At 43.7% G+C, this 12,051-nt stretch overlaps 1 protein-coding gene across 1 annotated transcript in view; it reads left to right on the top strand.

Annotated features, from left to right (window-relative positions):
- The window catches only part of HEPH (hephaestin), a 34,893-nt gene extending 27,216 nt beyond the window's left edge, over positions 1–7,677 (top strand). Inside the window, exons 12-17 of the mRNA XM_087877433.1 lie at positions 865–971; positions 2,109–2,334; positions 3,794–3,933; positions 4,208–4,370; positions 4,937–4,975; positions 6,047–7,677. Of these exons, the coding sequence (XP_087733559.1) occupies positions 865–971; positions 2,109–2,334; positions 3,794–3,933; positions 4,208–4,370; positions 4,937–4,975; positions 6,047–6,336 (965 nt within the window). The 3' untranslated portion in view covers positions 6,337–7,677. The remainder of the gene's footprint in view (positions 1–864; positions 972–2,108; positions 2,335–3,793; positions 3,934–4,207; positions 4,371–4,936; positions 4,976–6,046) is intronic.
- Positions 7,678–12,051: the final 4,374 nt, after the last annotated feature.

The following is a 12,051-nucleotide window of genomic DNA, read 5'->3' as shown; positions in this document are numbered from 1 at the left end:
CCAAACTAAAGTTGAGAAAGATTGAAGTATACCATAGTCCAGTGAGGGAGTTTAGGTTGCGAATGGAAACTTGGTCCAAGATCAGCAGTGAGCCTTGTGGCTTAATAGAGTCTTGATCTCAGATTTCCCCAGTTGTCATCTGAAAACTAATTTTGGTGTCCCACCGGCTCACATAATAACACTAGTTGTGTTATTTAGTCTCTCTTCATCTGCAATTGCTGTGAAAGTCAGCAAGAGCCCCCAAAGTCTCATTTGAGCAAACAATTTATGAAAACTGAATAGCGCCAATAAATATCTTAAAAAATGCAGAAGTATTTAAAATAAATTTATATTTAAATAAATACAGAATAGAGTCAAAACATGGTTTGTGAGCAACAGCTAAAAAGAACATTATTGTATAAGAAAAACCCACACACCCCAATCAAATACGTTTTAGTTGCACAATAGCAGAGAACAATATTCTTAACCAGTCAACTAGGTAGCGCTGTGCTGGTAGAAGCATTTAAGCTAATAATCTTAGTAAAATGTAAATTTGGTTTGTGAAAATTAGCACAGATCAAAGAAGAACACAGGTAGACTATTGTTCGAATAAAGGTATTGTTGAATCAACAATGGGACAGTCCTGGATATTAGCCGATGCCCTGTAGTATGTCTCTGTATAGTAACTTAGGTCTGCTGATAAACATGCTGGTTTTCTAATGGCTTGTGCTCTCTTTTGTAGCTTGGTGTTCATGAGGAGGGCAGCCTCATGTACACCAAGGGCAGCCTACAATCTGCCTTTATAACTGAAGGCCTTAATTTTCAGATGCACAATCCTCTGTAGCTAAAGTTCCTAACAAAAGTGTTGAAATTTCTCTCTCCTAGGAGAAATTGTAACCTATCAATGGGATGTTCCTGAAAGATCTGGTCCAGGACCAAACGATTCAGCCTGTTTGAGTTGGATCTACTATTCCACAGTGGATCGTGTCAAGGTGTGTGTGTTTCCATTTCTCGTTGTTGATGTTCTCTCCCAGGGTGGGATGGAGCTGCCCAAGGAAATGTTAGTGGTCAAGATGGAGACTAGGAATGCCTGAAGCCCACCCCAGCCATGGCAGCTGCCTGGGCGACTTGGAGACTGTTGTTCTCCCTCAGCCAAGACTACCTCATGGACTGGCGGATGGACTGGCGGCTGTGGGGAAAATGAGGGAGGGAGTCTCATCCATGCCATCTTGAGCTCACCGAGGAAGTTGTGTTTGTGGGTGGGTGTTTCTGTGTGTGTGTGTGATATACCCCTCACAAACAAATTGGCAGGCTAGAAGCTGTTTAGTCACTTCACAAAAATAAGTAATAAAGTAAAAGAGACATGAACATACATGAGGCTCCTCAAAGCAGTTTTCCTACCTTAGCTTTTCTCTTCCTTTTGTTCTTCCTGCATGGAAGATGAAGGAGCAGCTTCTTCTTTCCAAGAATTCTGACCTGCAGTTTATGTAAGCTACCTTTCCTTCTCCACTGGACTTAGCCCCTGTTACATCACATTAGGTCCTATTGTTGCCATCATTGAGCCCTGAATTAGTCACAAATCATGCCAGTTGTTAAGCGGGTCACTATGTGACCACACCCAATTTGGTCGTTAAGCAAATGTCTTTGTAAACACTATAGTCATTAATACTGTGGTCATTAAACTAAACCATTGTCATTAATGGGCGCTTTCTGCTGGAAACCAAAGTAAATGCTGGGTTCTGGCAAAAACGTAAATCGTGGTCATGTGATGCTACAAAAGGCTATAAATGAAGGCCACTTGCCAAGCATCCACAATGGGACCCCCCAGGCCCACAGAAGGTGGGCAGTCGTCAGAACTTCAAATCCAGGTTATAAATAGTTAGGCTGGAAAAGTCCGTTGTAACTGCTGGTCAGTTGAGGGCCACTTTAGCATTGGCTGAGGCAAAACAAGCTGAATAGAATTGGACTGAATTTTAGTCTTCCTTTGTTCTGGTGTGTCACACCTATTTAAACAGTTTAAGGCCTTCCCTGATGCAGCTGAATGTGCTCTGCACTGGTGTGTTAATGAAAAGTGTGAAGAGTTCTAGCAAATATATGCGAAGAGTTTTTGCTACCTCCTTTTCTGGCAGGATTTGTACAGTGGCCTCGTTGGCCCCCTGAAAGTTTGTCGTAAAGGGACCCTGGATTCTAACGGGAGAAGGAAAGGCGTGAGCAAGGAATTTGCCCTCCTCTTTTTGGTTTTTGATGAAAATCAGTCTTGGTACCTTGAGGAGAATGTGAAGATTTATATCCAAGGGGAATGGAACCGTTCCCACCAGCAGGACGAAGAATTTATGGAAAGCAACAAAATGCATGGTTTGTAGATCTCTTATGCTTTTTGTGTTAGCACCAATGATGTCTTTGCACATTGCAAAAAGAAAATTGCCTCTCTTTCTGAAAAACAAGACCCTTCTAAAAACAATTTGATTGTTCCACATGCCCATTGCGCTTGAGAGTGGTGGCAGATTTCTGGAATACCAATATGCATACAGTACAACTTTAATTTCCTTAGGAAGAGCTCATTAGATAGAGGTTTTGTCATAAAAAAATCATTTTTAATAGAAGAAGATATCTGTAATTCAGGGTTGGACTGTGGAGTCCTTGTTGCTCTCTGAGCTTAGTACTGTGATGAGGAAACCTATGGCACGCGGAGCCATATCTCCTGGTATGCACGGCGTCGCCCGTTCCTCTTCCGGGTTTCTGGTGCGCATGCACACACGACGATCAGCTGGCCTTTGTGCGTGCAGCACTGCCAGAAACCGGAAGTACCTTATCCAGCGCACCCATGCCCCTTGGGCAGCTTCTCTTCCTGGTCGTGGCCCTGACAAGCGCAAAGTGCTCTCTTTTCAGCATTTGGTGCTGAAAAGGTTCGCCATCACTGCCCTAGTAGGTAACCTCATCAGTAGAAGTGAGTGTGGGGTTTGTTCTCTGGAGGTGTGTGGTTTTTCCGCTTATTTATTATTTATTTATTAATTCAATTTGTATGCCACCCCTCTCCGAAGACTCAGGGCGGCTCACAATGCATTTAAAATCATTATAAAAAACATTTAAAAATTAAAAACATTAAAAACATTAAAACTCATTCACAACATTCATGGCCGGATCTCGCCGGATTGCAAGAGCGAGATCAATGCCCCAGTTCTGCCGGAAAAGCTGGTCTTCACCGCTTTTTGGAAGGCCAATAGAGTGGGGATGGTCCGGACCTCAGGAGGTAACTGGTTCCAGAGAGTCAGGGCAGCCACAGAGAAGGCCCTCCCCTGCGGGCCTGCCAGCCGGCATTGTTTAGCTGACGGGATCCGGAGGAGACCAACTCTGTGGGATCTTACCGGACGTTGGGAGTTATGTGGTAGAAGGCGGTCTCGAAGATAGCCTGGCCCTGAGCCATGTAGGGCTTTAAAGGTAATAACCAACACCTTGAATTGTGACCGGAGACCAATAGGGAGCCAATGCAGCTCGCGGAGAATTGGTGTGATGTGGGTGTACCTAGGTGCACCCATGACAGCTCGCGTGGCTGCGTTCTGGACCAACTGTAGTCTCTGAACACTTTTCAAGGGTAGCCCCATGTAGAGCGCGTTGCAATAATCTAACCATGAGGTGACAAGGGCATGAGTGACCATGAGGAGAGCCTCCTGATCCAAGTAGGGAACTTGATAGTTTCCTGATTACAGTATTGTTTCCTGAGGAGACAATGCAAAGGCTCACTTTGGAAGGGTGAGTGGTTCTTCATGAGACAAAAGTCCTGCCATTATTAAGCAGAGATCTCTTCTTTCCTTAGCAATCAATGGTAAAGTATATGCAAACTTACCAGGGCTGGAGATGTGTGAAGGAGACTGGGTGAACTGGTATCTGCTGGGAATGGGCCAGGAGATTGACGTGCACACCGTTCACTTCCATGCAGAGACATTCATCTACCGGGTGAGACTCCCCAAACTGATGCAGAGGCTCCCCCCACCCTTAAAGAACAAATCTAGGGAAAGAGTCTGGAGGCTCCTGTCTTGCAGTTAGTTTGCGTGTCCCAAGTTGGCAGGTTGGCTTCTTTCCTCTCCCCAGGCCTCTCCAAGCCAATTAAGTTGAGAAAACTTATAAAACGCCTAACTCTCTGGCCATGGAATTGGTAGTGGCTAAACATTACCTCTGGCTATCACCCATTCTAGATTTTCACTTATTGTCCTTCCATTTTGTGTGTCAGAATGGCAAGAGTTACCGGGCTGATGTGGTGGATCTCTTCCCTGGGACCTTTGAGATGGTGGAGATGCAGGTTGGCAATCCTGGCACCTGGCTTCTTCACTGCCACGTGGCTGACCATATCCATGCTGGCATGGAGACGCTTTTCACAATCCTACCCCGCCAAGGTAAGAAGAAAGCTTGTGGTGCAAGTGGGGCTCAATCTGTTTGGGGAGCGGTGCCCATCAAAACCATTCAGTGGCTCCAAGGCACATCCAACCCCCTTGGAAACCAAGGATGAAATTCCAGAACTTAGAAAGCTTCAGGATAAGCGATGGATCAGTAGGGAACAGCAGCTGGAAAGAGCAGAAAAGCTAATGCTGTAGCAGATGTGCTCGCTTAGCGGTGAACTGTGAACAGAGAAGAATGAGATAATTGGGAATCAGAGTCTGGACCTCTCTTATCTAAGTCCAGTCCAGATCCATTCCAGTATTCGATTCAGTCAGAAGCCATTCAAAACTTCAAACTTGGTCGCTAATCCAGTAGCACAAAGGAGTTCTGGGGATGGACACTAATGTCTGTTTGCCTGAAACAGTGCTGAACATCACGATGCTAAGGAAAAAGAAGACCTGGATTGACTTCTTTTTGTAAAAGCTGGATTCCATGCATGGATCTCTTGTGCTGCTTTGGGTGTCCTCAGTCTCCCTTTGGGCCTCACAAAACAGTCCTGATTCTGCAATTTATTTCTTTTCAGATGCAGAACATTGCAGATACCATGTATTCAAAATTACAGGTACTGTGTTATCATGTTTATTTTCAGATACCTTTAATAAAAAGAAGGACTAGGGGTAACATGATAGCAGTGTTCCAATATCTCAGGGGCTGCCACAAAGAAGAGGGAGTCAAGCTATTCTCCAAAGCATCTGAAGGCAGGACAAGAAGCAATGGATGGAAACTAATCAAGGAGAGAAGCAACTTAGAACTAAGGAGAAATTTCCTGACAGTTAGAACAATTAATCAGTGAAACTACTTGCCTCCAGAAATTGTGAATGCTCCAACACTGGAAATTTTTAAGAAGATACTGGATAAACATTTATCTGAAGTGGTGTAGGGTTTCCTGCCTAAGCAGGAGGTTGGACTAGAAGACCTTCCAACTCTGTTATTCTGTTTATCTCTTTCAGATATCATGATTGATAGAGATATTCCAAGTTTGAAATCTTTTCTCTCTTCCATTGTTCTTGTCCTATGGTCCCAAATAGTCACCCTCTGGAATCATCCTGAAATATTGCTAATCTCTTACAAATCAGGATTCCAACTTTGCACACCCTCCAGCAATTTTCCTCTATCTTCTGGCAATTCTCTTCTGAATATTAACTGGTGAATCCTTATTTATCATTGCTTATGCTAGCAAGTTTGCATCTTACCCATTTCAGGCTGTGGTTTAGATGAAACTGCTGGGACGTAGCTATGGCGCTTTGGCTGAAGTGCCGTTAAACATCATTCTCAACCATGCTGGACTTGAATCCTATACAAACAAGCTGGTTCAGGCCTTAGCTTTGGCTTGCCAATTTCAGGAAAACCAGGGATTAGTGTAATGTATGAATCCAGGCTTAAGCTCAAGAATGACACAACTGGAAGAGATTCTGTTCAGTCAGCTTGGTTCAATCCCAAATTCTAAACGATTCCACAGGATTTCCAGTTTAGCCATGTTCCTCATTTAGTTTTCCAACCATAGGGAGTTTTTGATTTACTTGAGTCAGCTATTACCCAATTATCGCTGTTGTTCTTCAGTTTTCAATGGCTTAAGTTATTGAATTCCTCTTGGTCCACAGTTTGACTTTTCCATAATTTGTTTGACTTCTAGCAGAAACATCTGAGGAGGTAACTGGGGGTCCTTCTGAAGAAGACCATGTGGAAGCTTCTGAAGAAAAAATTTCCCATGACATCATTTTGTTTGGCTCAAGGCTAGACCACGGGCATGTAGAAGCAGCAATTATTACTCTTGCTGTCGCTGGGGTGGTGCTCTTCATCACTGCAAGTGTTCTTCTTGGTGTGATCGTTCATCTCAAGAGACAAAAGAAGTTGAGACGCAACAAGCGGTCTATATTGGACGAAAGCTTCAAACTGATGCGTAGTCAAAAGAATGATCTTTAGAAAAGAATGGAAGAGGTCTTGGGAGTTTTTAAGCCAGGCAGTAGTGAAAATGGCCCAAAATAGGATTCAGCAATCATTTTCTGAAAATTCAATAAGAAATTTTACTAGTAAGTCCTTCTGCCTATTATATCCACTCTACATTTTAAGGTTTCAGGTATCCCAAGTCTCAAATGAATTCCCAGATCCTTGTACCCTTATTCACTGAAGGACAGGACAGAACCTCAGTTAAATCTCCCCAGAGTTATGGGCAGTCAATAAATTTGATAAATAAATAAGTAAATAAACCCAGACTGGATACTCAGTCAAAAATCCTCTGGTCAACAGTTACCAGCATCTTGCATCAGTACAATCTGAGACCTAGATCTCCTGCATTCCTTCATTCTTGAGGCAAGTCACCATTCCGTGAGATTAGCCAATGACAGTTTCTGCCTGTTGAACGTAACACCTGGTTGGGGAGAAGTAACAGGCACAGAGAAGGTTTTTCAAGAGGGCAGGGCAGCAAGCATTCCTTTGAAACAGGTTTCAACCATGAATGGTGGAATTTCCTTGCTTTGAACTCCTTTCATTCCTCAGCAGTGCTTCTTTCAAACAAACTCCTATTTAACTCAACCAAAATAGGACTTTCCACCTAAAAGGCCAGTGATGATAAAACTGATCTGGCTTATAACTGACAGAAGTGGAAGAATTGGGGTTTGGGGATCATGTTTGCTTCCTAAACTAGGAACTCTCCACCTGAGTTGGGATTGCAACTCCTAGGATTACTGGCATTGCGGAAAGTGGGAAAAACAATTGTAGACATGGGGAGGGTGACAATGAGAATAAACGAAGAATTTTAATTAGACAGTTTATTAATGTCGAGATGGCACCATTATGGACTGGTTCACATCTTCATTATACAGTTGTTGGATGAGAACCTGATTTCCATCTGGATTTCAAGAACTAAAGGACACCATCCCAACTAAAGGAGTCCTGGACCTTAGCCCAATGCTCAGGTTGAACCAAAGATCCGAAGATGGTTAAGGCTTCTGATCCATTCATTTTGGAAAAAGAACTTGGCAAAGGCCTTCACAATTGTAACAGAACCAAATCTTTTAAAGATCAGAATGAAAGGAAAATGAAAACAGCATGCAGACTCTGCAGGGTCTGAGAATGATATTCTTAGGCATTCATCCCTGTTTCTGGTGCTGAGTTCAGGTTGCCAACTTATTTTGGGGAAAGATCCAAGATCTTTATTGAAGTCTTATCTGTGTAGATGGGTAGAAATTCATTCATTCTTGTTTTTTTTTTTAATAAGAAAATGCTAATATTTGTTGCTTTGCCAATAAAAGTGATTGAAACAAATTAAGTTTAAAACAACTTTGGGAGGGGGGGGGGACAAGAAAATAATCCCTACAAAGAAATTCTGAACTCTGATCCCCCCAAATAGTAAACCCAGAGACTTTATGTATACATCTCATGCACTGTTTCCCAACTCTGGGCACTTAAAAATGTTTGGACTTCAACTCCCAGCCAAGGAGCTGGAAGTCCACACATCCTCAAGTGCCTAAGGTTGGAAAACACTAACCTTGCGCCTCATCCTCAGTATCTTCAGACCCCTTTGAACCTGCGTGCACAGAGTAGTCCATGTGCAAGCGAAAAACGACTCGGGTAGTCAAATGGATGGCATGCTTCAGATGACTATACAACTTCTTTTGCAGTCATCTGAAATCATATGAAAAAGTTCTGAATGCAACAATTGGTCAGTGGCAGGGATGGGTTCTACTTACCTTTACCACCGGTGGGGACATGCGAGCGAGCAAAGCGGGGACGCGCGCTTCTGCGCATGCGCAGAAGCGTTTTGGTGATGTCAGGTCAGTGGGCGGAGCCTCCCGCCGGTTTTACTACCGGTTCTATAGAACCGGTGCGAACCGAGGGCAACCCACTACTGGTCAGTGGGCATAGAAAGACTCAGTTGACTGTGCCTTTTGTATTCCTGCCTTCACACGTGCTCCAGAGAATTTACTTGAGTCAAATTCTCCTAAGTTGTCTCAACGACTCCTTCTCTGGAAGCATCAGTTGACTAATGAGTGGGTGCATTGTAAAGCTTGGTATTTGGAGAGATGTATGAGTTTTATCAGTGCTGCTTTGATACATGATTTGGTACTCATTCATGCCAGTAATTACTTGCTGATTTATAATTATATGAATTGGGCCAGAACTTATCTATCTTAAATAAATTAATAACAAGAATGAGAATGTATTAGTATTGCCAAAACTATCACCAACTAGAAACAAAATATGGAGCAGCAGTTTCCAAATCTTTTCAGAGTTGATTTCAGGCTGGCCTTTTTACTTTCTTCAGACTGAGAAAGAGGGTGAAGATTGCTCCTCCTTAATAGTTCCCAGAGATGCAGATAGTGAGGTCCTCAGTCTGGGAAGAGTTTGTCTATAGGGTTAAAAGAAGAGAACTCAGCTTGGAAGAATCACCAGGTGTCATTCTTGGATCTGGAACTGACATGGACCTATCCGAAGGGATAAAAAGGGATCCCTGGCAAGTGTTTTCCCTTGTTTGAAGAAGAGGTGGCTTCGTTGGGTAGAATTTTAAGAGACACATAAAGGACAGCCTCATATGAAAAGAAAAATGGTTTGGAAAGTATTACCTGGGTGAATGTGCACGTGCGAATGTACCCTGACCTGGATTTGTGCAAGTGCAAAAGGAGCCTGACCTGGGTGTGTACACTCGTACGAATGGAGCCTGACCTGGGAGTGCGCACGTGCAAATGGAGCATGCTCTGGGTATGCACACGTGTGAATGGAGCCTGACCTGGATGTGTGCAAGTGTAAAAGGAGTCTGACCTGGGTTTGTACAAATGTGTGAATGAAGCCTGACCTGGCTGTCTACAAGAGCAAACGGAGCCTGATCTGGGTTTGTGTGTGCATGTGCGAATGGAGTCTGACCTGGATGTGTGCACATGCGAATGACATGGATGTGCACACATGCGAATGGAGCCAGACCTGGCTGTGCGCATGTGCGAATGGAATTTGACATGGATGTGCGTACATGCAAATGGAGCCTGACCTGAGTTTGTACGCATGTGTGATGAAATCTGAGCAGGGTGTTTGCAAGTGCGAATGGAGCCCGACCTGGGTGTGTGTGTGCATGTGCAAAAGGAGCCTGACCTGGTTGTGTGCAAGTCTACACCAGGATCACTTTTGACCTCCATGGGAGCCAGAAGTGCTGTAGATGACCAATTGCCAAGAAAATGTAGTTTCACTGACAATTCAAAGTCTTAAGGAAAAGGGCCCTCTAGGCATAAAGAGGCATTCTTTATCCTTCATTTTAGGCATTCTTTGTTTGTTTTGTTCTTCCAGATGATTTACGTTGTGTGTCTTATAAGACAAAGCAGATAACATGATGCCATGCCAAGCCATACCATACCACATCACAGCATAGTATCTTGAAAGAGAAAGTTGTGGAATGAATTGTAGTATCTCAAATGCACCATTGTCATAGCTTGATAGAAATGTGCCATTTCAATTTTTTGGTTTACTCATTTGGTTCACAAGAAAAAAAAAGCATGAAACTCAGGGACTTGGCTTGGGGTAGAGGCAGAATTGCCTTCCTTCAGCAAAAGCAGCAACAGAGAACAGTTTTTGTCAGGTAAAATATCGAAGGCAGTTTTGGTTCAGATTCTGCAGCCTTCTAGGCCACTCAATCGGGTTTATAGGGAGTGCAGCAGAAATGCATGTTATAAGAGGACTGGACGGAAGCAGCTCTGGAAAGCCACTGTCCTGAAGAAAAAAAATGCCGGGGTAACGATTAGAATCAACATTTGCTTCTTCTTTTGCCACCATGTGTTTAAGAATGAAAGATTTTTTTGTTTTCAGCATTTAGGCTCTTCTAGCATCCATTCTGAGATGGGAGGTTGGCTTTTGCAGGAAAGTGACAAGTCAGATCCACGTACAAGGATGTCAGCAAATGCGCTCCCCAAGAAGAAATAAAGAAGGTTCAGTTTCTATAGCCGTTTTAGAAACCCTGGAACATAAAAGAGAAAACCATTCTGCCATCTCTTCCAAGAACAGCTAACTCATTCCACGAGAGCCATGGATAGGTTTGAAAGGAGAAGTAATAGGAAGTCATGGGGTTTAGGTATTTTCTAAAAGGCAGAGAGATTATCGGGTACCCTCCACCAGATAAAGACGTTTTAGCCAGTTGGCAAGCATCCAAATTTTTATTACGTGACCCACAAGGATGCTGCAAGTGTTGTGAAAATTGGTCCTAAGTCCCTTTTTTCAGTGCGGTTGTAACTTTGAATGGTCATTAAGTTGGAGTACCTGTATTGAGAAAGAGTAGCAGTTCAGCTTCCCCTGGGGGGTGGGGGAGGTTGTCACGTTAGGAAGAATGCTGAAATTGAGATTTTTTTTTCTTCTGCTAATAAATCGCTTTTGAAAATACATAAACCTGCATGTTTTTGTTGGGTCTCCTGGGAGCCACTTTCTCCTCCCCCCTTATCAGGAAGGACTCAGCTAAGAGGTCCAGCGGCAGCAAGTAGCCAAGGGGGAGAGAAAGAGGGAAGGAGAGCTTTGTGTAGTGAGGCAGTGTTCCAAGGGCTGAAAAAAAAAGATAAACATGCTTTTTGGTACAATTATGTTTTATTGCTTAGGAAAAAAACAAAACATAGCGGGCAACGTACTGACAATAGAGAAGCGAAGCCCCACAGTGCAGAGCGGCAGCAAAAGCACCGCCACTCTATGCTCCTCTGAAAGGGAAGAGCGGCTTCCGTTGGCCGCCTTCGAACAGCCGCTGGCTTCTTCCTCTCCAGCAGGGGTGGGCAGCAGGGGACACCGAAGCTGTCTCAGGAATTCTGGGAGTTGAAGGCCACAGGTTGTAAAAGGGCCACAATTGCCCACCCCTGCTCTCCAGTCATCTCCGAGAAACCTTCCCGGCATGACGGACTTCCTCTCCTTCACCGCAACCCTCCCCCCACCTACCCCCATTGCCTTCGGAAAGAACCTTCCTGTGGTGGCCGACTTCCGGTCTATTCTTCTTACTTTTCCCCTACTTCCTATTACCACGATAAAGTCCATCCATCTGAATCATCCCTCCAACTTCCTTGCGCAGCGACCTTAGCACGGCTAACTTCCTGTCCGTTCACCGTGACCGTCCCCCAGTGCCTTCGAAAAGGAGCTTTCCATCATGGCTGACTTCCTGTCCATTCTTCTTAGTTTTCCCCTACTTCCTCCTACCACGATAAAGTAAGATCTTGATAGCTTCAATGGTATTGCTAAGTGACAGAAAACAGTGCCCTCCTGTGGTCCGAGCAGGTAGAGCAGCCACAAAATGAAAAAAAAACACAACCCTTTTTAATGGCATTTAAAGATTATTATTCCATATCTTTATTATTAAAAGCCTTATTAATATTAATAGTGCAACGGAAGGCCCGGGAGCCACACAACAGGTACAGAAGAAAGAATATTACTGTTTCAAAAGCCTTACACCGAGGTAAAAAGGTCTATGACGGTCTCAATGCTAAAGCTAAAGGATAGATAGAAAACAGTGTCATCCTGTGGTCAAAACAGGTATAAAAGAAATAAACTTTTTAAAAGGCATTTTAAGGTTATTGTTCTTTATTATTAAACCCTCATTATTAATATTAATAGACCTTATTAACTCGGTTTAAGGCTTTTGAAGCAGGATTTCTTTTCCCGTTCCTGTGTTGCAGCAAACGGGCCTCC

This window comes from Pantherophis guttatus, chromosome 12 (assembly GCF_059756535.1).
Source record: "Pantherophis guttatus breed Tessera chromosome 12, ASM5975653v1, whole genome shotgun sequence".
NCBI lineage: Eukaryota > Metazoa > Chordata > Lepidosauria > Squamata > Colubridae > Pantherophis > Pantherophis guttatus.
The sequence above is the reverse complement of the archived record's forward strand: the minus strand, read 5'-3'. Positions and strand labels throughout refer to the sequence as shown.